The following is a 24,495-nucleotide window of genomic DNA, read 5'->3' as shown; positions in this document are numbered from 1 at the left end:
TCGCTCTCCTCCACCATCGCGAACAGCCTGTTGTTTTTCTATTCTGGATCATAGCAGTCTGCGTGTGTGCTTGTGTGTGGGCTGTGTGTGTGTGTGTGTGTGTGTGTAGGAGACGCTTAAACTGAAAACACCGGAGGAAGAGAACACACACATCAGCAAGGGAGTCTTATTGAACACACACACACTCTCCCTGGATTTGACACCTCTTTCCCGCTTGGGAAAACACCATAGTTCTTCTTCCTCTGCGATTTGGGGAGATATTTATTGTCTATTTTTATTTATTTTTTTCTCCCGGACCTGGTGAGCGCGCTCCGTGGGGGTCAGGTTTCATGCTTATGTAATTGGCTGACTGGCTGGCAGGGGGTGTGGCCAGAGGAGGTGGAAATGTTATCTGTGGAGAGGAGGGTTGGGTTTCTACTCCGCACAATAGGTCTGGAGTGGCACCAATCAATGACTGGGTGAAAGCTGCTCTGTGACTGGAAGAGTGAAGCTGTCTGGAGAGTCAGGGCTGCACGCTTCACAGAGAGGAAACGAGAGACAGAGAGAGACAGAGAGGGAGAGAGAGAGAGAGAGGCTTGAGAAGCAAGGCATAGCTAAACCACACCACTCCTCTGTCTATCCGTCCGTCTGTTTGTCTGTCTGTCTGTTGCTCCATCCAGCTGTCTGCTCTGCCCTGGTTCTCCCCTCTTCTCATCCCTCCAATCATCAGTTAATGTGGGGGGGGAGCGCGGGCGGAGCGGGCGAGGGGGGGGGTCAGAGTGGTGGCTGCCAGAAGAATGACTCTGCTCTTAAGCGGGCGCCGTGATTGAGCCCTGGTCATCTGCACTCCACCGGACAACCACTTACCTCCAAGGGACGGACGGAGAAAGGGAAAAAGAGAGAGAAAAGAGAGAGAAGAGAGAGAGATCGCTTGTTTACGGTCTGTCAGGTAACTGCGCTCCATCCCACTTCTCCATCCGGCCTCTCTCCCCGGTCTCTCTCCCTGGCCTCTCGCAGAGAGGAGAGGACGTGCTCGCCCTCCATCCCCTTCCTGGTCCTGCCGGAGAACACGATGCGTTGTGAGCGAGCGCCAGGCTAGGGCACCCACAGGATGCCCACAGCGTTTCCGAGGAACGCTGCAACCGCCGCAACTTCTCCCCGGGATCAGCCCGCCAGCCCGCCAACGTCCCCGCCTGCCCGCCTGGCCGGCTGCCTGCTCCTCTCTCCCTCCCATGCGTCCTCTGTCGCAGTCTCTCCGCCGACAGCTGTTCCACGCCCGAGGCAAGAGAAGTAGAGGCGAGGAGGAGCGAGCGGCGAGGGGACTCGCTCGCCTCCTGCCCGTCCGCCCGCTCGGCGCCGCGGCGATGAACTACATATTCGGGAACAACACCCTTTATCCGCGCGGGGGGCGGGGGGGCGGAGGGGGGGGGGCACGGCGCGGGGCTCCACAAACAGAAGCAGGGGCCCAAGAGGGGCTCGTCGGAGGAGCTGCCGCACGCCCCGGGCTCCTCGTCCTCCTCCTTGTCCTCGTCCTCCCGCTGGCAGCAGCTGCTCACCTTCTTCGCGCGGAGGAACGCCTTCAGTGACTGTATCACTCCTGGATCTGGCCAGGTAACGCGCACACACACACACATGCACCTGGTATAGGACGGGACAAGCGCTTCAAGACTTGCTGTGTGTGTGTGTGTGTGTGTGTGTTCTGTCACATTGCCTGAGGGGCAGGCAGGGGAGCAGGGTGGGGGTATCATAACCGAGTGGAATCTTTTGTTTGCTGTTTCTGAGAACTTCTTGTGATCAAGGCCATAGAGGAGGCTTCTAGTTTCACCTGTGTTATCCCAGCGCATTAACCTGGTCATTTACAAGTTTGTAGTTTTCCGACTGAGTATAACAAACTAATTGCAAAATTTTTGTTGTCGCAATCTCCATCTATGTCCTCTGCCTGTTTGTCTATCAGCTTGTATCTGTCTGTCTGTATGTCTGTCGTCTGCCTGTCTGTTTGTCTCACTCTATCTCTGTCTCTGTCTCTGTCTCTGTCTCTGTCTCTCTCTCTCTCTCTCTCTCTCTCTCTCTCTCTCTCTCTCTCTCTCTCTCTCTCTCTCTCTCTCTCTCTCTCTCTCTCTCTCTCTCTCTCTCTCTCTCTCTCTCTCTCTCTCTCTCTCTCTCTCTGTGTCTCTCCTTCAATTTCCCTCTCCCTTTGCCTGCCTGTCGGTCTGTCTAGTGCCTGCAGCACTCAGTGGTCTGTTATCCAGCCAGCCTGAGCCAGTAATCATATTGGCTTCCCTAAGTGTCTTTTTCCCAAGGTGTTGTCTAAAGCACTCAGTGGATGACTGATGTTCCATTACCTGGTTTAGCAGACAGATCCACAGACTGGGGGGCTGCCAACACAGTTCTGCCAGTGAGAGAGAAGGGGATGGGTGGAGGGATGGGTGGATGGATGGGTGGATGGATGGGTGGGTGGATGGGTGGATGGGTGGATGGATTGACAACCAAATGGATGGGTGGGTGGGATGATGGCTAGACTAGAGAGGAATTGAAGGGACAGGAGGACTTGCATAGGATTTATAGTAGCGAGTTGGAAGTCGGTTCTGTCTGTGTGTGTGTGTGTGTGTGTGTGTGTGTCTGATCTGTCAGCCTGGATGATGTCGTGAACTGCAGGCCAAGGTGCTGACATGCAGACAAAGAGCCAATGGCGGAGGCTTTCCAGAGGCCCGAGCAGACCTTGTTACCACACAAACTCAGCACCATGACTCTTTAATGAACCTCTTTCTAAGTTCTTCTGAATGACCCGGAGCCTGTAACCACATCCATTTACAGCCTTCCATTTCACCAGTACCATCTACACCTGCATCCTTCCTCACAGCCTAACAGTCTAGCCAAGTACCCTGCCACCTAGTTACCTTAACTTAGTCACTTAGCCAAGTACCCTTCCACAGAGGTACCTTACTTAGTCATATAGCCACCTACCTACCTGCGTACTCATCCAAGCTGCAAATAGGACGAGTCTTAATCTGTCAGGTTTCTGGTGTAGAGGTTTATTTCTGGAGGCTAAAACACCAACGTAACATTCGTCAGCTCCTACGGGAGGTCTTCAAACACGCAGAAGTAAATTCTCCGACATAGACAGGAGAGGTTGTATCCTATTTAGCGTAGGTCCTAAATCCCTCATCAAACCACGGCCCGTGGAATATCAATGTGCAAACAAAGGCTCGAGGGGATGTTGTGAAATGGTGAGCCAGTGTGCAATCTGAAGATGACGTTCCAGGCCTTATCCGGCCCTGTTGTTTCCAGTGACTGTTGAACTGGGATGGGCCCACTGGCTGCCACTCAGCTTCAGGTAACCGCACCATGTGACCTGTAGTCTACTGTAGGCTGCCACTGGATTTATGGTCTTCTCTTATAGACCGGAGGAGAGAAGTGGTGCGCAGCAACTTTCTTGCTCTCTCTCTTTCTCTCTCTCTCTCAATCTCTCTCAATCTCTCTCTCGATCTCTCTCTCGATCTCTTTCTCGATCTCTCTCCCCCCCCTCCCTTTCCCTCTTTCTGTCCTTCTCTCTTCCCTCTTACTTTCTTTCTCTCTCCATCCCTCCATCTTCTCTCCATGTCTCCCCCCTTCACATTTTTAGCTCTGTTATTCTGCCTCTCGAGGTTGGGCTCTGTAATAATTAATGTGTGGAGCCGAGCTGAGAATGAAAGCTGCTCACTTATCCTGACTGAGCGTTCCTGAGGAGGAATCAGTGAAGGAGAGATGTAGTCAGACAGGGGAGAGGGGACTGGATGGCTTGGTGATTGATTACTGTTTGTTTGCCTCCTCTTAGGAGGAATTAGTCAAATAAATCAAGATGAGAGAAGAGCTATCCAATATAAAGTGTTTGGCATGCACTCTGGAAGCAGACACACACACACTCACACAGTCTGTTCCCCCCGGAGAACGCCGAATCATCCTGCTGAGATGACGGAAACTTTTCTGCTTTCCCTGTTCTCAATGGGATTAGTCTGTGTGTGTGTGTGTACAGTATGTCTGTAAAGGTGACAACTCAATTTTTACCAATGTTAAGAGTTAAGTTCTCTGAAAGGGAGCAATCCTCGGTCTCTGCCTCCGTGTGACTGACTGACTGCAGGTCATTTAGGAGTCATTTGTAGTTGTAAATGAATAAAGCTTCAGTTTCCATTCACCGTTCCATCTATTCATCTCAAGTGACAGCCTTTGTCTTGTTAGAGAGCTCGTTCACACACCTCTCTCTCTCTAGGTCTATAGCTCTCTGCTCTCTCTCCTGCTCTCTCTCCTGCTCTCTCTCCCGCTCTCTCTCCCGCTCTCTCTCCCGCTCTCTCTCCCGCTCTCTCTCCCGCTCTCTCTCCCGCTCTCTCTCCTGCTCTCTCTCCTGCTCTCTCTGACAGGTGGTTGTCACTGTCTCACGCTCGTTTGCAAACAGTGTTGAATACCGATAAACAAGATATCATTTTAAACCTTCTCTTCCATCGATTATTTCTCGAATGGATCGAATCGCCGGCCGATGTAATGAATAAACAGAGACAGAAAAAGAGATGTACAGTAGGCACAAGGATGGACATCTGTAGTAACTGAATGTGTGTGTTCCCACACACTCATCGCCTTCCTTGAGAGTTCCATCAAGAGGTGATACAACCCCCGCCTCCCCCCCACCCCCTCCTCCCCCAGACCCCCTCCTCCTCGCCATCCCTCAGCCCCCGAGACTCAGACGGTTGCTCCCGACAACACTCAGGTCCCTCCCCACTCTCTCTCTCTCTCTCTCTCTCTCCTCACTGCGGTGCTCCGCTTTGGCTGTTGGCATGGAGACGTTGCCATGGCAATAGTCACGCGATACGCGGTGGGTGTCTCGCCGCTCGCGTGCATACGTGTGTGTGTGTGTGTGTGGGCTGAGGTGGTGCATGCTAGGTTCTGGGGCTTGCGTGCTGGCACACTAACCTGTCATCTTCTCATGTGAACCGGTGGCTGAGAGTAGTGAACTCTACCCCCCGCCCCCTCCCCCCCCCGCCCCCGACCCTGCACAGTGTAGTGGCGTGGGCCACAAACGCAAGCTGAGGTACGTTTGGCTGCAGGAGGGCCAGCGAGAGGTGTGTGTGTGTGTGTCTGTGCTCCAAGTGGTGCATCACTTTCACTGTGTGGGTTGATTCTCGCTCAACAACTCTCCCACACACACACACACACACGAACATGCACGCACACATACTCGCACACTCACATATGCGCTCTCCCTACATCTGTTTATCTCCCTCACTCTTTCTTCTTCTCTTTCTCCCTTGCTCTTTCTTTCTCTCTCACGCACACCCTCATCCTCCTACATCTCTTTCAAACGTGCGACTATTCTTAGCTGCTTCATAACTTCCTAAACTCGTCGATTCCGACTACCTAAACAGCCTTCTCCCCTGGCTCTGTATGATTCTAAGGGCTCTGTGTTTTGTTCCAGAGTCAGTTCTGCTTCTACAACCAGAGGTGGTTTGGTGGCTCACAGTTGTTGAAGTCCTTCCTTGAAGCATTTAGCTCAGCAGGTTAGCACAGTTCTGTAGCATGCATGGCATTGACTGTGCTGTAAGCTACTTAGGGACAGGATACACGGTACATTGTGTAATCCTACCTGAAGGATCTTCCACTGACGGTGCCAACTGTCAAGTCCAATTCAAACACACACGCACCACATACACATACAGACACACTGGAGCCAAACAAAGTTCAAGTGATACAGCCACTAGTAATACTAATGTATCTCTTTCCCCCCCCCCAAGTCACCAGCCAAGATCAGGTTGTAACAGATACGGATGTGTCTGTGCAGTCTGGAGGGATGGAGGGATGCAGAGAGGAGAGACAGGATTGTTAGAGGATATGCCCCCTGATGGTCTAGGCATCCTTCGTTGATAAAAATGAATGTCTAAGCAACGTGAATGTCTGGTGATTTATATTGATATTTTATTCATTTACCAGATACTTTTATCTAAAGCGATGTACAAATGGTGCATAACAAAGAACAACAGAAGGTTAAAGATTATAAGTGCATAGAAGAGTCAGAAGTCAAGGAATGGTGTTGTTTACCAGCCACATTGCAAAGTGACCACATCTCAGCTACCAGACACCGTGAACAAAATGAACACTACATCTCAATCACGCACGCGCACACAGACATAGATACACGCCGACACCCACAAACACGCACACACAAACACAAAGACACACACCAGCGCTAATCTATCTGGGCCTGACTGTAATGTGCATGCTCTATACCGTTGAGTCAGGAGCAGGATAATGGCTGCTGTAGATAGGGCCCATTGTATCTGTTGTCTCTTAGGGTCTTCTGTCATGGCACCCATGTGTAGTAATGGACCACACAGGGCTCTATTGCATAGTCGAGCTAAGTGTCTATCCAGCTAACATCGTTATTGACCACTGTGGAACATTCTAGGGGGGTATTTGTGTTATTGAGCGAGGCTCTGGTGGATCTTAAGAACCTCTCAGGTGCACCCCTCCACCTCCTCTCCAGCCTTGGCTGGCAGCAGGCTGCAGCATTAGCACAGCAGGGTTTTCATGTTGCCAGAGTTATGTGTTGGCCCACTCGCTGAGTAAGTCCTTTATGTAGTTGGCAGTGTTTTGTTTCATGTCTTGCGTTAGCTCAACTCAGAAGCTCCGAGGCTCTGTGTCGGGACAGTGCTCTGCTGCTACTGAGCTTCTGGTACCTGTGGTAAAGTTATGGATTGCAATAAGTTGACTGATGATGACATGTCATCAAATCCGTTTTTGAGTTTCTAATAGATTACTGCTGTATAACCCTAACCCCTAATTAGTAGCAGTTGTGGAAATGCTTTTTATAAGTGGAAAAATAAGTAGTTAAACATACACTTTTGTATACCCATATATTTCAGAACATCACTGATAGACCAGCTGTGTGCTTTGTCCAGATGGGCCTCTGTCACCCCCTGGTGTTGAGAACCAGTATTACACCCTGGACACCTCTGTGAAGCTCTCTGTCACCCTCAACTCTGGGAGGCGTGCAGGGAAATTCAGATAATGCTCACTCTCTTTTCCAGAGTTGGTGAATAGGAAGCCCAAATACAAAACTTGGGGTTTGTTTGAGTTAACTGAAATCCTCAGAAGTAATTACGATTAGTAAGACGATTGCAGTTCGCTTTTGCTGTTAGTCACCATCTGTTGCGGAAGATCTGGCCCTGTTCTTATCGTAAAGAATCTGACGTACGATCAGTGGCTGATGTTAAATTGAACAGATCCCAAACCAGAAGTCCTGTGTTGACATGCTGCTATTTAGAAGAGCACACGTTCACTCTGACAAGACTGTTCCCAGGAGTCTGTGGACTGCTGTTCATGACTTCACAGGTAGGGGGCGATGTTGAGCCTAAGACGCGGGTCAGTGGTATATATGGAACAGCAGAGTGAACATACCAGCGGGACGCAGGTATGTTCATCAGGTAGTACATCAGTGTGGCCCTAAAACTGCTAGCTGCTACACATCTAATGCTAAGGGTCACCAACATGGTTAGGGTGACCAGATTTGAGTTACACTGGTCGTGTATTGCATGCCGCACTATCTGATCATAATGACAGTTCTCTCTACAGTCAGCCCGGAGGTGGACCGTAAAGGGGGATACCCTTTCCAAAACTTGTAAGGGCGTAATAGCTTGTGAAAGACCCGGAGAAACACAAATATCCGACGAGGCAAAATCCCGGACAATTTTGGAATCCCTGCCGGACGCGTTTTTTAGGTCTCGAAAAGAGGACATGTCCGGGTAAAAGAGGACGTCTGGTCACCCTAAACATGGTGACACATGAGTTTTACATGCTGGGTATTTGTCAACATGGGAGGGCATGGCTGTATGTGTGACCACCATGATCTGAGTTTCTTACATTAAGACGCAGTGAACTGGAACATACTGTACAAACCCACCCCGTAATCATTCACCTGGCTAGTCAGTAACTCGGGGGTTATTAGTAGCTTGAATGTATTTGCCTTGTGTTCTAATGACTAGCTTGTTTGCACAACCTTCCAAAAAGGACCTGTTGTACAGAAAGGATTTGTGTTGCCTTAAAGAGCATTTGGATCGCTCGCTCTGAATCTCACCCCCAACCCCCCTCTCCTCTCTGTCAGTGTGTATGTCCATGTATCTATCCTCCCTCCCTCCATCCCCCCTCCATTTAATGCCCTCCCTCCTCATCGCTCCAGCCAGGGCTTTGTGAGAGGGTGGTTGTTAGCGTTGAGATGCTAACTCCCCCCTACCCCCCTCATTCTCCCTGCTCACTCTGGCCTCTCATACAGTACACAGACAGAGCAATAGGCACACACACACACACCAGTGGTTCTCTGTCACACACACACACAGCAGTGGTTCTCTGTCACACACACACACACACACAGCCACGCTTACACACACACACTAACTCCATGCTGCTGAAATAGCCCCCAGTGCTAGCACTTTGCATAGGGGTCTTACTATAGTACTTTTCTCCCCGAGCACCCTCCCCTCTCTCTCTCTCTTTCTCTCTCTCTCTCCTTTACAAAGGAATAAGTCAACAGTGAACTCGTCTCTGGTCCCGGGCGAGCCATGACACCCATCAGAGCCCCTCTCTACCGGAGGAGTGAGCTAACCTGTTTCAGCTTCAGACGGCTGGACGCACACACGAAGTACATGAAATACCAACCCGTCTGTCCGTCCGTCTGTCTGTCTACCTATGCTCTTTCTATAGCGAGGCCTTAGGAGATGTCCCTGGCTTTGGTTTTAAGTGCCTTCTCTGAGACGCATTTGACTTTTCCCTCAAATATCAGATGTAGCCTGGTGAACACAGGCCACTGGGTCGGTTTAATGCTAGCTATAGGCTAGCTATGTCTCCCAGCTAAGTGTGTCCGTGGCATTTTATCTATAGTTTTCATTTAGGCGCTCGAAAATCCTGTCCTTTATTGTTTGTTCCTGGCCTATAGAACTCTGTAGAACTCCCCAACCATGACATGCTGTTCTTGCGGTTCTCCTCCACGCGTGTTGAGGCGTGTTGGGGCGTGTTGAGGCGTGTTGGGGCGTGTTGGCGGGCATGTGTAACGTATCGCGTCCAGCGTGGTGTGTGATGTGCCAGTGGATGAGGGGCAGCTACCGCCGGCCAGCAGCATCTTCCACGTCCGGAGAGCATGTTTGTAACCAGTCCTGGATCAGGATTAACTCACAGACTCCACCGCCCCCCCCCCTCCACGATCCCCTGACCACAGTGGTGGTCACCAAGACAACTGGACAGGCGGGGAACTAGGCCAGCACATACACGCTCAGGCACTCACTCACACATGTATGCAGAAGTGTGGCCATGCACAAACACACACATGCACACAAAAGCTCACACACACACACACACACACACACACTGTCAGTGCATTCATTCCAGTTGACCTAGCCTCACTTTAGCCCTTTGCTCTCTAATGCTCTGAGAAGTAAAAACAAAAGCTTGTGGAAGTAAATGGAACCGGTAGCAATGGACCAATCCCAGCCCTCCTTCCCCCCTCCCTATGTCAGGCTCCACAGACGAGCGCTGAGCCCCATATCACTGTCTGTGCTCCGCATTGATTATTCATGCCTGGGTGCTGTCATGTGCAGTGCCCACCGGAGCGAGGGGGAACGAGAAGCAGAGAGACGGAGCGAGGGGGAACGAGAGGCAGAGACGCTGAGAGAGGGAAGCGGTGCAGAAGAGAGAGAGTGTGGCAGAGAGAGACAGAGAGAGAGAGAGTGGCAGAGAGAGTGGCAGAGAGAGAGTGTGGTAGAGAGAGAGAGTGTGTGGCAGAGAGAGAGAGAGTGTGGCAGAGAGAGAGAGAGTGAAGAGATCGCTCAAAGACCGGCTCTGTCCTCTCTCCGTGGAACACCGCTAGACCAGCCGCCAAAGAAAGGAGAGAAGAAAGACAGAATCCATTCTTCTTCTGGACCACTCATACCTTTCGTCTCCACCTCCACCCTGATTTGCTTCTTTTTTTCCCTACTGGACCTCCAGCCTCAGCCTCCATCTCTTGCTCCATCCAGCCTCGCTTGTCTCCATCTCCAACCATGACCACCTATTTCCACAACCACGAGTTCTGTTGCGGGCCCCCGCAGGGCTGTGGATCCGCCATGGGCAAGGTGAAGCCAGGCCAGGCCAAGGCACAGCCCCAACCTCAGGTCCGTGTTCACCAGAGACTCCTTCAGAACCAGGACCAACTGGTCCAGATTCACAGGCAGCAGCAGCAGATCCAGCTACAGCAACATCAGATACTACAGCAGCAACTGCACTCTCCGAATCATCAACTACATCTGCATTCTCCAAACCATATGCTCCATTCTCCGAACCATCAACTACATCTTCACTGTCCGAACCATCAACTACAACAGCATTCTCCAAACCATCAGCTACATTCTCCGAATCATCAACTACAGCTTCACTCTCCGAACCATCAACTACATCTTCACTCTCCAAACCATCAACTACAACAGCATTCTCCAAACCATCAGCTACATTCTCCGAATCATCAACTACAACTTCACTCTCCGAACCATCAACAACAGCTTCACTCTCCAAATAATCACCTACAACTACGCTCCCCGAACCAACAGCAGACCTTGCTGCAAGTATCTCCGAACCACCTACAGACTCTGAGCCACCAACAGCAGCTGCACTCGCCTGTCCAGCAGCCTCCGTCACCCAACCACCTTCACCAACAGCTCCAGCAGCACCAGCACCTGCTCCAACAGCAGTCAGCAGTTCTGCACTACCAGCAGCAGCAGCAGCAGCAGCAGCATCACCACTACCACCATCACCATCCTCACAGCCAGATGCAGCACACCCCTCCCCTGAACCTCCACCCTCTGGCCTCGCCACAGCTGCCCCTGCAGACTCCCAGGGCCACCTACAGCTCCTGCACTCTGCCGGCGTCCGTGTCCAAGAGCAGGAGCCGGGGGAAGTTCACCAACCTGAGGGACAGCATGAAGAAGAGCCCCACCAAGAGCAAGGTCAAGGCCAAGGTCGGGGGCAGGTGGGCGGCGGCCGAGAACGCTTGGACCACCCACTCCCTGGAGAAGCCTCCACAGATGCAGGTAGGTCTGGAGGAGAGGAAGGGGCCCGGGTGCTGCGTGGGTGGGCGTTTGGAGGGTCGTGAGGAGAGGACTCCCTCTCTCTCTCTTTCTCCAAGCCACCGTAGGGCGATCTAGCAGGATGGAGAGTAACTGACGCTCTGTGTGTGAAGAAACCAACATGGAGGAGACTCCCACAGGAAGTGTCTCTGCTGGGCTGCCGGGATGGAAGCCCTGGGAGGATGCAGGGATCCTGGTCAAGTGGTTCTTTTATTCAGGGCGCTAATATTATTAACTAATAGCAACAATGAGGGCTGGTAAGTGGCACATCTGCAGCTGAAAAAGGAAAACATAGCCCTGTTTGTGTGTGTGTGTGTGTGTGTGTGTGCGTGTGTGTGTGTGTGTGTGTGTGTTGTAAGCGTGGCGTTAAAAGAAATGCTGGACAGAGCGAGTACACAGTGTTGCCATGGTCACTCTTATTACAACAACATCATGCTCTATCTTATTAGAATGAATGTGAGACGGTGAGAGAGAGAGAGAGAGAGAGAGAGAGAGAGAGAGAGAGAGAGAGAGAGAGATTGAAACAAGTTGCTATACTGTAGTAGAAGACACGACCAGCACCAGATCAAGGATCAGTTTGAATTGTACTGAACATTTGAGTGATCTGTTTGTATTTGTCATTTACAGTGAAGATTTGAACTGTTGCACATCGTCATTCTGGTCTAACATACTCTCACTATAGTTGGCCTCTGGTCCAGTCTAGCTAGACTGGTTTAGTACAGTGTTCTAATCAATCAGTCAATACCGCAGTGTATATGTGTGTGCCAGTCAGTCAATACTACAGTGTGTCCATGCGTGTGAGGGCTGGTGTGTATGCATGCATGTCACCATGTGAGCTATCCCAGCGCTATGTTCCACTTCAGTCAGCTCCTGTTTGAGTTGAGTTTGGTCTGTGAGATGGGGGGGTGCCCCTCAGTCCTGATCCAGGCCACATCACGCCACGCCACGCCACGCCTCAGCTCCGTCAGGCTCAGCCGGCACGGTGCCGTGCCGACAGGCTGCTCTGGAACCAGCTGCTTACATAAAGCACCGCTCGCCACGGAGGTCAACTATGGATCGACCAGCCACATCAGTCTACGGGGGTGTGTGTGTGTGTGGGGGGGGGGGGACTGCCTGGTGTACTGTAGGCTTTTTTGTTGCGATTTGATTGGTTGGCTAGCTGTTTGGCTTCCTAGCTACCCAGCTGGTAAAATGGATAGCTGTTGGTTAGTAGGCTGGCTAGCTTACTGGCTGGCTAGCTGGCGGTATGGCTGGCTTGTAGGGCTGCAGGCAAAATATATATATACAATCTGCTGCACACACTAATATAACATGCATGTTGTAAACAACTTCTTTAGAAACACGGTTACTTCGCCCTCACACACACACTTACCCATGGTGGGAGATCAGGGATCCTTTGTCTAGCAGTGCTGACACAGTGGCCTCCGCAGGAAGGACACACTCACACACGCTCACACACACACAGTTGTATTCACACCTCAAAACTGTTTGAAATTGAACGCTGCCATGTGTCCATAGTCACTGATGAGGATCGTTGGCAGATGATAAGATACTCTCACCATGTGTGTGTGTATATAGTGTGTCCTACTGGCCGTGCTTTGTCAGGTCCAATACAACCCCCCCCCCCCCACACACACACACACACACACACACATACAAGCTCATCCCAGTTATATAACACACAAACTGGCCCTGCTTGCTGTATGGCTACTTCTGTCAATGGAGCTAGCGGATGTAATAGGATTACAGCCAGCTCCACTGGGGGACTGTCAATGGGTGACAGGGCCGGATGCAGCCTGCTTTGACTGGGGGGGGGGGGGGCAGTAAACATTTCTGGAGGGGTATCATGATTAAGGAAAGGCATCGTAATTTTTTTTGATTGATACCGTTTTTGAGACTGCGTAACGATCCGAGTGTTGGGTGAGCTGACGGGAGGGGGGAGGGGGGAGGGGTGAGCGGGGAGAGGGGAGGGGGAGGGGGGGTCTTAGCTCCTGTTGGGCCCCTTCACTGTGGGCCTAGATGAACCGTTGCTAACCCTCCACATTGTTTTTCACTCTCTCAGATCCACAAGAACTCTTACGAAGTCTGCCTCCTCTTTGTGACCCCGTGTTTTATCAAACTGGCCTTGTGATTGGTCGTTTGAACGGCTTGTTGCGTCGCATCTTTAAGAGTCCTGTTTACCTCTAGTGTTCCTCCAAGCCGGGCGTGGGTAAGAGGATTTGCATGTTTGCTGTCCAGAGTGCTGTGTGCCAGAATAAAGCCTGTCAGGGTTGGGGGGCTCTGCGCTAATCCTGCCGACTCTTATCAATGGGGAAGCTGAGAGGGCTGTGCCTTCTCCTGCCTGCAAACCTTCCCTCTCATCCTCACAGCCGTAACGTACACACACACACACACACACACACAAACACAGCAGCTGCAACTGTCATCCAGTCCTGTCACATCAACAACATCCATTCAGAACATTCAGATCTAACACAGTATTCTGTCTCTCTCTTTCGCTCTGTTTCGCTCTCTCTCTCTCTCTCTTTATAAATCCTCCCCCCACTTTCGTCCACACTGCTCATCCCCCTCTCCACCCAACATCCCAACATCTGTTTGGATGTTACTGTGTTATTGCATCAATGTTGCGTGTTTCCATGGCGCCTGGTTCCTGCCACCCTTCCTATTAGCATCCCGATCTAACCTTTGACCCCCATGGTTGTGTTTAGCAGGCAGATGTGGCTCCTCCCCCAGCTGTCATAATCCCTGTGATCCCTACCGAGGGCCCGCCCCCCACTGCACCCTCACCGCAGCCCTCGACCCTACCGGATGAAGCCACGCCCACCACTCCCATCGCCATCTCCCCGCCCTCCTCTCCATCTGCGTCACAGGTCCTCTCCCCACCCCTCTCCTCCCTCTCCTCCCTCTCCTCCCTCCCTCACTGCCTCTCTGCTCTGTGGCAGCGCCGTAAGCTTGCCCCTCTGGTCACTGCTCTTCGGACTGCTGTTGGTGCCGGTGCTGGAATCTGAGGGATTACTGGACGTAGCCGGGATAGGGGAGGTTTCAGCTGGACTCTCACTGCGAAGCACGCTCCCTCCCTCTCTCTGTCTCTCGCTCTCTTTCTGGTTCTGCTCCGCCTCTGCTGGTGCTTCTCTGTCCTGTGGGAATCCTGTCCTGGGGTTCTGCAGAAGACCCTGGGTGGTTCTAGAGCTGCCGGCGCCAGGCTGCTGGAGGGTGGATGGACCGAGTGGTGTGACTGGGCCTCGACAGGGGTGTGGATGCTGAGGATGCGTGGGCCACAGATGGACCTCTGGGCTCCAGGCCTACCCTAGTGGACAGGACTGGACAGGGTAGAACTGGACAAGACCGGAAAGGAGGAGACGGGACTAAATAAGACAGGACAGAGGGGGACAGGGTGGGACAGAAAGGACGAACTGGACAGGACTACCCGGTACAGAACCAGGTAGGACGGGACAAAACAGGACAGGCTCAGGAGAGGACTGGACTCGACAGGACTGGAGTAGACAGGACAGGATGTCATGCGGTGGAGGGTAGTTCACTGCTCTTCCCAGTCGATCCCCGGCCCGTACGACACTCACAATGTTGTACCAAAACATGCGAAGAGTAAGTTTCTCCGCTTGCTTTGCCGTCGGTTTGGTTCGTCGGTTTCAGTTTTGTCGGTGGCAGTGTGAACCCCGTGCCCTTAGAAAGTGCTCGCGAACAAAGCAGATGTGAGCTCACCTGCCTTTCTGTCTGATTTCCCTCTCCCAGGCACACCCTCCCCCTGTGGTGGTTAACACGGACATCCTGGACACACCCCCATACGTGAGTCTGATTTTTCTCTCATTCTGGAACTAACACAGTATTCATTCCTCCAAACGTTCCATAACTGTGCAGTTGACTGTATTTACATTTACATTACATTTAGTCATTTAGCAGACGCTCTTATCCAGAGCGACTGACAGTAAGTACAGGGACATTCCCCCCGAGGCAAGTAGGGTGAAGTGCCTTGCCCAAGGACACAACGTCATTTGGCACGGCTGGGAATCGAACTGGCAACCTTCAGATTACTAGCCCGACTCCCTCACCGCTCAGCCACCTGACTCCCCAGTTGACTGTATGTGGCAGCGAACCCCAGGGGTGCAGATGGAATTTTTGAACTGGGGGGGACCAAGCTGTCAGCAAATGATTCCAATTCAATTAGTTATTTTGTATAATATATGTGTATATATATATATATATATATATATATATATATATGCAATGTTTATTGCAGCTTCGGTAAATACGCCGGCTCCAAAAATACTTTAAATAAGCATAATACACTTCTTTTTTTTCAAAAGTTTTGTAGTACTTTTTTGTGGCCAACACACGCTAATACACGCTAACATCGCCTAATCAGCTGTGCAGTTATTAACTGATGCTTGTCGCCTTACGTAGGGAGAGTGGTAGGGACGGATCGGGGTCACGAGGAATCTGGGGGGGACATGTCCCCCCTTTCACCAGTGCCATCTGCGCGCATGGCAAACCCGGCGAACTTAGTGGTACAGGATCCCTCTGTGCGCAGGGCAGGACGTCACCTGATTTGCTCTCCCTGGTTCTCACTGCGATAACTCATCATTATCATTTTCTAATCCCTCACCTCCAACAATGGAACGCAAATCTACCGGGACATTATCCTATTGTACTGTGTACTGTACAATTTACATTTTACATTTTACATTTAGTCATTTAGCAGACGCTCTTATCCAGAGCGACTTACAGTAAGTACAGGGACATTCTCCCCGAGGCAAGTAGGGTGAAGTGCCTTGCCCAAGGACACAACGTCAGTTGGCATGACCGGGAATCGAACTGGCAACCTTTGGTTTACTAGCCCGCTTCCCTAACCGCTCAGCCACCTGACTCCCAATTAACTAAGTGGTGATTGTTGGGTAACTTTCTGATGTGTGACGTAATGCTACTCATATTCCTGTTCAATACCAGTCATTTATTATTTGTTGGTTGAGAAAGGAATAAAGAATATTGGTTTTGTTCAGAGGAATAGTCATTGGCTTTCATGAAGGAAGCCACGGAGGAGAGATAATCTACTAATCCATGTCAGCGACCGGAGTTGGGCATTCTTTGCCTCAACAGTTGGCATCAGCGTCCGACCGGTCAAGGCCGATAACGCAGGAGGCTTTCTTAGTCCTGTTGTCGACCTTTAATCAATGTTTGGATATGAAGAATAAAACTCACAGATGAGGTTGTCGCATAGTGGAGTTAGCATCGTTAGCATAGCATCGACAGAGCCTGGCTCACAGATGCCTGTGAGCCAGGCTGGGCATAATGCATAATCTAATCTGGGCAGTAAAATGCCTTGGGTTGAGTTTGAGATTATAGTCATTGAGATTACGTGGCATGTGGCATGTGGGGGGCTGGTGTCTGTGCCTGTTATACCCAGGGGGAATCATGGTAGCGTGCACTGCCATGGTACAGGGAGACCCAGTAGGCTACAAAACACTAGCCTTTCAAAGTGTCATGAATAGTACACATTTCTACAGTACATTTGTCTTACGGTAAGAGAATGTCATGTCCTTAAAGATGCTAGCTGTGAATGGAGTAGTGAGCAGGGAGAGGTTAGCTGGGAGGCTAAAAGGGGTGGGGGGAGGGGGGACAGAGAAAAGAGTTGCTATCTTGAGGTATTCCTCTGAAATACCTGGCTCAGACACACCACCTGCCTGTAGTGTCTACAGTATGTCTGTCACTGTGTGTCTCTTGGTCTGTCACTCTCAACGTTTGTCTCTCTGTATGTCTGTCTGCTCCTCCACCTGTGCCTCATGGGTGCAGCAAGCCTAGCGGAGGGATAGGTGTGTGGTGTCGGGGGGTGTTGTTTATATTGTTATCTCTGCAGTAGTCGGGTTAGTGGCAGGCTGCAGCTTTCCCTGCCTCCACCCATCTGGAGAAGCTCCGCTTTCCACTCCTCTCCTCTCTCCCTCACTCCTGCCTCCTTCCCTCCTCTCTTCTTCACTCCTCTCTCCCTCACTCCTGCCTCCTTCACTCCTGCCTCCTTCCCTCCTGCCTCCTTCCCTCCTGCCTCCTTCACTCCTTTCTTCTTCACTCCTCTCTTCTTCACTCCTCTCTCCCTCACTCCTGCCTCCTTCACTCCTGCCTCCTTCACTCCTGCCTCCTTCCCTCCTGCCTCCTTCACTCCTCTCTTCTCGACTCCTCCCTCACTTCTGCCTCCTTCACTTCCCTCTCCTTTACTTCTCTCTCCTCCTACCTATAGCATACATGCACAACTGTATCAATTACAGTGTTAGTATTCTACAGTATAGCATACATACGGAATTGTGTCAGTGTAGTGTCCGTATGCTACAAATAGCTTTCATACATAACTGTGCCAGTGCAGTGTCACTATGATACAGTGTGCCAGTGCTCGGGCCAGATTTGTTGTTGCAGAGCCAGTTTGTATTTAAAGTCCTATCAGAGAGCTTAACCCCTAGTTATAGGCTCCCTCTCATCTCTCCATCCTCCCTTCCATCCATCCCTCCATTCAACCAGAGCACATAGCCTTGTGTAACTCATGCTGGTCTTGTAACCAGAGATTATCTATTGGGTGTGTTTACTGCTTCAACTTTTATTTGGGATTGCTAAAGCTCTGTGTTTATTTGTGAGAGTGTGTGTGTGTATGTGTGCGTGCAGAGAGAGATGAAGCACACGAGTGTGTTTACAGGTGTGTGTGTTTACTAGTGTTGTAAGAGTAGTTTCATGTTCATACCATATGTATCGATCTAACTATACTAAATTGAGGGCGGTTTTAAGAGCAAAATATTCCGTAGTCACGGAGCATTTCTTTCACGTGTACATTCAAATCAAATGTTTCCAACTGCCATCATGCCATCATATTCTAAAATATTCCAAAACTTGGACGGCTCAGGATAAGGTAAATAACAGTTTTTTACTGGACGACAGCAGCATATCCTCCGGGCTCTCATGCGTGCACGTAAACTGTCCTCATATCCTCCGTGCGTGATGTCATTAATTAAGCCGTGATGGGATTACGCCGACGTGTGATTTCATCGTTTCATCCCCGTGTTTATCCGTCTGACTCAGACCTGTCACATCAGGATACAGTCGGCGGGAGGACAGGGTGTCATGGAGGTGGTTCGAGGACACACACTCTCGTGATGAGAACCGTCTGAGGCGGACTCCATTGAGCGGGGCCCGGCGTTGAACCGATGTCACGACAACAGTTCTGATACACGCACCCATCACTGACGTTCAGTATCCGCTGATATTTCGCTTTTAGATAGACTAGATGGGTTGTCTGTGATTCAGCGATGAGGTCTAATATCTGTCGGACGATAAATCGGTTGGGTTCTTCTTTGATTCATAGTTTACCGTCAGGGTGTAGGTGTTTCCATGGGGACTGGGGAGAGAGCAGACACAGAGTCACTAGTTACCTCAGCGTTTGTAGTTGTTTGTTTGTTTGTTTGTTTTTTGCGGTGGGCCAATGTTTTACCAGGGCTTGTGATTGAGCAGTGAAGTGGTTTGAAAGCATTGGTGGGGTGTTTGGTCTGACTGGGGCAGTGAGGGTAGTGAGGGTGTGTGTTCTGGTGGGGTGTTTGGTCTGACTGGGGCAGTGAGGGTAGTGAGGGTGTGTGTTCTGGTGGGGTGTTTGGTCTGACTGGGGCAGTGAGGGTAGTGAGGGTGTGTGTTCTGGGGGGGTGTTTGGTCTGACTGGGGCAGTGAGGGTAGTGAGGGTGTGTGTTCTGGGGGGGTGTTTGGTCTGACTGGGGCAGTGAGGGTAGTGAGAGAGTGTGTGCTGGTGGGTTGAGCAGGCCGGCTGTCATCCGCTCTGTCCAAACAGGGCTATCAGCTGTAATCCCACTGAGATGATCCCTCGCGGCGCCCAGAGGAACACAGAATTAGGCTCAGAAAACTCTGCCGCTGTGCTCTGTCCTGTGCTGTTCAGCCATGTCCACCTCTGCCTTGTCCTGCTCTGCCCGCCCAGCCCTACGTAAAAGTGAAAGAGAATGTTAGGAACCTACCTGTGTGGAAGGGTGAATGTAACGACTATCTAACATGTTTTGTTGTTGGTGCACAGTATGAATGTTCCTCTGCAATTATAGTTTCTGAAGTCTCTCTCTCTCTCTCTCTCTCTCTCTCTCTCTCAGGTAAACGGAACAGAAGCAGATTATGAATATGAAGAGATAACGTTGGAACGGGTGAGAAAATGACAATTCACACACACAGTATCATTCCCACACACACAGTATCATTACCACACACAGTATCATTACCACACACAGTATCATTACCACACACAGTATCATTACCACACACAGTATCATTACCACACACAGTATCATTACCACACACCCAGTATCATTCCCACAGACATCAGTTCATGTCAAAAAGAGACATAAGATAGTGGAGTTTTTGTATGACTTCAGTACGGGGATGGCAAAGAGCAGGTCACTGTCTCTCCCTCCCTCCCTCCCTCCCTCCCTCCCTCCCTCCCTCCCTCCCTCCCTCCCTCCCTCCCTCCCTCCCTCCCTCCCTCCCTCCCTCCCTCCCTCCCTCCCTCCCTCCCTCCCTCCCTCCCTCCCTCTCTCCCTCCCTCCCTCCCTCCCTCCCTCCCTCCCTCCCTCCCTCCCTCCCTCCCTGCCTGCCTGCCTCCCTCCCTCCCTGCCTGCCTGCCTGCCTCCCTCCCTCCCTCCCTCCCTCCCTGCCTGCCTGCCTGCCTCCCTCCCTCCCTCCCTCCCTCCCTCCCTCCCTCCCTGGCTCCCTCCCTCCCTGCCTCCCTCCCTCCCTCCCTCCCTGGCTCCCTCCCTCCCTCTCTCCTCACCCAGGGGCCTCCTCTTCTTTCTCCAGTGACCTGGTTCAGTTAGCTGCTCTGTCTGCATCACTAGGTCTGCAGTAAGACACAATGAGACAGAGCCCGAGACACACACACTGTTCCCAACTACACACACCACACACACACATATACCGCCTCGAACCACACATACAACACACAGACCAGACCGAACACTATAGCACTCCTATTCATTGCACATGCATCCTCCCCCCTACCCACACACAGACACGCTTCTACCATTATATGCTAAAAAGAAGGTTCTGGACTAACTATAGTGTTTCTCTTCACAAACTCAACACCAGTCTCTGTGTTATATTATAAACAGTACACTAAACAATTATGTAACCTTGCTATTTATTGTTTTGAATTGTACTTGTGTGTTTCCTCTGTGTGTGTGTGTGTGTGTGTGTGTGTGTGTGTGTGTGTGTGTGTGTGTAGGGTAACTCAGGCCTAGGCTTTAGTATAGCAGGAGGAACAGACAACCCCCACATCGGAGAAGACCCCAGCATCTTCATCACCAAGATCATCCCAGGGGGGGCCGCGGCCCTGGACGGCAGGCTGAGGTACACACACACACACACATATACACACAGACGCACACATATACACACACACGCCCCAGTGTTTGGTCACCAACAAATCAGACTCTGACAACATGCCCTGGCCTCGGTGTTCCGTGCCTGTGTGACCCCTCTGTGACCCCTGTGTGACCCCAATGTGACCCCTGTGCAGGGTGAACGACTGTATCCTGCGTGTGAACGATGTGGATGTGCGCGAGGTGACCCACAGCCGGGCGGTGGAGGCCCTGAAGGAGGCCGGCTGCATCGTCAGGCTCTACGTCCGCCGGAGGAAAGCCCTCAGCGAGAAGATCCTGGACATCAAGCTGGTGAAGGGACCTAAAGGTGAGAGTCACCACAGGGCCGGGTCACTGGGCCAATACCCCTTCCTCAATCAGGCCGTATGTTTGACTTTTTCTGCTGACTTTGTCAAATCTGCAGCGACGGCTTTAAGAGGCTTTTGCTGAAATAACCGGTCGTTGTTTCTCCCTCCCCTCTCCCCCCTCTCTCTCTCTCTCTCTCTCTCTCTCTCTCTCTCTCTCTCTCTCTCTCTCTCTCTCTCTCTCTCTCTCTCTCTCTCTCTCTCTCTCTCTCTCTCCCCCCCTCTCTCTCTCTCTCTCTCCCCCTGTCTCTCTCCCCCTCTCTCCCACCCTCTCTCTCTTTCCCCCCTCCATCTCCCAGGGCTAGGGTTCAGCATCGCTGGAGGAGTAGGGAATCAACATGTCCCAGGAGACAACAGTATCTACGTCACCAAGGTCATCGAGGGCGGGGCGGCGCACAAGGATGGGAAGCTGCAGATCGGAGACAAGCTCCTGGCCGTAAGATGAAAGCTCCTCCCCCTTATGCATTTAGCTTCTCCCCTTGTGCATATAGCTCCCCTTATGCATATAGCTCCTCCCCCTTATGCATATAGCACCGACCCACACTCACAATCGGGTCTATCTGTAGGAAACCCCCTTTGGGTTTTTTGTGCAAGCCAGGCAAGATCAATCAAGCATAGATCACTGTTTGAAATGAATTCAAATAAAAATGTTGCCCAGTTCTTTATCAAAGAGTAGCATAGGCCAAGGCACAGTGTAATGTTATAACCTAAGACAAGGCCAACACATGCACACACACACACACACACGCACACACACATGCAAACAACTATGTGCTGTGTAGCACTTCCCCTGATCATATCATGGGTCATTAAGAGTTCAATGACAGAGCAATGCAGTAACAGACATTCATTCAGTCAGATCGTCTTGATCCAGACACTAGTTAATAAGCCTGCCTCACAGGAGCATAGGATGTCCCCGTCTCTGCTCCGACAGAGCGCTCTCAGGGCTCTCAAAGCTGCTGGGAGCAGCGTTTGTTAAACTGCTTCATTCATTGTTTGATTTGGTACCAGTGAGCTGACAGTTCGCTCAAATGTATCATTGCTTAGAAGGTCGGGTACCGCTTTCTGTCGTTGTCAAGAATGATACAGAGTTTGTTGACGTCAGCACATGTTGTCGACTTAAGTAGTTGACCTTGTTGGCTTAAGTGCTTGTGTTTTCTTGTGTGTGCGTGTTTGTGTGCCTGTGTGTGTGTGTGTGTGCGTGTTTGTGCGCCTGTGTGTGTGTGTGTGTGTTCGTGTGCCTGTGTGTGTGTGTGTGCGTGTTTGTGCACCTCTGTGTGTGTTCGTGTGCCTGTGTGTGTGTGTGCGTGTTTGTGCGTGTTTGTGCGCCTGTGTGTGTGTCCAGGTGAACTGTTCCTGCCTTGAGGAGGTGAGTCACGAGGAGGCGGTGGCAGCGCTGAAGAACACCCCAGACGTGGTGTACCTGAAGGTGGCCAAGCCCGCCAGCCTATTCCTCAACGACAGCTACCCGCCCCCCGACCTCAGCAACTGTGAGTGGGCACCGCTGCACGCCTGCACAAACACACACGCGGACACGCTCCAAGGAGGTCCACAGCTTCCAGAATAGACTGAACCGTTTGTTTTACATGCGCACACACACACACAGACACACACACACAGACACGTTCAAGAGACAAGTTCCAAGAAACACTGAAGAAAATTTGACGCTGATAAGATGCATGCACACACACAAACACATGCACACACACACATTTCCCCCATATGCCCCCTGCTTGACTTATCTGGCCATGTGCAGCCCTGCCCCAGAGACCATCTGTCACATTGTTATTATTGTGTGACTGACCCTGCTGACTTTCTTGCTGGCTGACTGGTTGACTTTCTGACTTGCTGACTGGCTGACTTACTAGTGTCTTATTGCTTTATAGCGAGGGGGAGTGGGTGGAGTATTTCAGATGGATGTTATTGATTCATCTGAAATCATTCATCCAGAGCTATGGCTGGTGGTTGACCTCGTCCTTGTGCGTTACAGCTCCTCGCTGGAAGACATAAAGCATGTGCTTTATAGCAGGGGCTGCCGAGTCCCCATTTTTCTGTCTCTCTGTAGGTGAGGAGGGCGATCGGATTAGCGTTATGAGCCTAGCGCCTCCTCGGTTTAACAGCCTTAAGGATTAGCCACACATGCTAACTACCTTCCCTGCATCCTTTAACAACCAGTGTGTCCACCGTGTTCCTTCTGAACACCAGTAGAACTGATTTTGTGAAATAGGACTTTGCATGATCGCATGTGAGTTTGGTTTCTCCCGTGTTTCATTGGTCGACGTCTCTCTGTGTTTGGGTCATGTGACCTTGTGTGTATGTGTGTCCAACAGCTTACTCTCCCCAGCTGGATAACCAAATCAGCCCTGCCTACCGAAGCCAGCCTCTCACCCCTCCCACTCCGGGCCGCTACTCCCCCCTGCCCCGGAGCATGCTGGGAAACGATGAGGTCACGAGGTGAGCTGGGACCGTGGAGCATTCCAGCAGAAACACACACACACACCTCCCAAAGGGCCTCTCCCTGTTCTCTCTCATTGAACTTGGAGGGTTACGGCTTTCATCATGAGTGTGTGTGCGTGTCCTTGTGTGTGTGTGTTGTGCGCGTGGCATTAAGAGGCAGCGAAACAGCGAGGCAGATGGCCGTGGCGTGGTGTGCTGACAGTCATCTGCGGATGGAGGACGGAGCTCCTGGGTCACACACCACCCAGGCCAGAGGGCCTCGCTGGCTTTAATCCACTTTAATGGAAGGATTTGCGCCCTATCAGAAGAGCGTCACAAACACACACACACACGTCACAAGGCCGTTACCAAAAATATATGTTCTGCCGTCATGAGCCTAGGCCCCGCCCAGTCACGTCGTTTATTCACATTTAATTTAAATGGGTATTAATATTATTATTTATTTTATTATTTTTGGTCAAATCGGCTAAGCCGGGGATCAAGGCTCTGGGTGAAGCTCATGTTTCCGTCTCTGGGTTAGCAGATCCTGAGGGGTATCGTGACGAGGACTACGCCTCCCATGCTGTCGTCTGATCTTATTGAACATAACCTGACCGCCGCGATGATATTACCGCTCTGTGCAGAATGGGAGGCGTCAGACGGGAGGGTTATCCAATGGGGCGTTGTCGGGCTGAGTGGCAGACCGGACGAGGGGGGTGACACGGGGCGGTGGGGACACCTAGTGGTCAGTGACCGGAAGCGCGTCCGTCCAGAGAAGACACTAATTTGTACTGGATGAGAACGGGAAGGCAGTTCTTTCCTCACCTCTCATCCTCTCCTCCCCATTCCTCCTCCCCTCCTCTCCTCTGATAGTACGTACCGTTGAGGACATGACGTCTGGAGTGGGCCTGTAAAAGCACGACGCTAGCTCGGTGTTGTGTCAACAACCCTCGATCAGATAAGCTGCCGTTATACCTGAAAGTGCCTCCATTTCGCCACTAGAGGGAGGGCTGGCTCCAGTTATAGATCCGTAGAGGAGAGCAACTCCACATGTTGTCCACTCTCGTATCCTCCGTCCTCCGGAATCCAAACAGCCCTTTTATAAAACCCTTACCTCTCTCAGATAGCCTCTATCGTCGAATGTGTGTCGTAAACAGCTCATTGTATAAGAGCGTGTGCTTGCGCCGTGTATGCGTGCGAGGCTGTGTG

The 24,495-nt window shown here is 51.4% G+C and overlaps 1 protein-coding gene across 1 annotated transcript in view; it reads left to right on the top strand.

Annotated features, from left to right (window-relative positions):
* Nucleotides 1-24,495, top strand: part of dlg1a (discs large MAGUK scaffold protein 1a) — a 59,762-nt gene that overhangs the window by 19,902 nt on the left and 15,365 nt on the right. The window contains exons 6-13 of the mRNA XM_062450104.1: nt 13,799-13,960; nt 14,841-14,894; nt 19,226-19,276; nt 20,350-20,474; nt 20,644-20,813; nt 21,150-21,286; nt 22,196-22,340; nt 23,181-23,304. Coding sequence (XP_062306088.1) covers nt 13,799-13,960; nt 14,841-14,894; nt 19,226-19,276; nt 20,350-20,474; nt 20,644-20,813; nt 21,150-21,286; nt 22,196-22,340; nt 23,181-23,304 — 968 coding nt within the window. The remainder of the gene's footprint in view (nt 1-13,798; nt 13,961-14,840; nt 14,895-19,225; nt 19,277-20,349; nt 20,475-20,643; nt 20,814-21,149; nt 21,287-22,195; nt 22,341-23,180; nt 23,305-24,495) is intronic.

The sequence above is a fragment of the Osmerus eperlanus genome, chromosome 24 (assembly GCF_963692335.1).
Source record: "Osmerus eperlanus chromosome 24, fOsmEpe2.1, whole genome shotgun sequence".
In the NCBI taxonomy this organism is placed as follows: domain Eukaryota; kingdom Metazoa; phylum Chordata; class Actinopteri; order Osmeriformes; family Osmeridae; genus Osmerus; species Osmerus eperlanus.
This window is presented reverse-complemented; position numbering and strand designations above follow the sequence as displayed.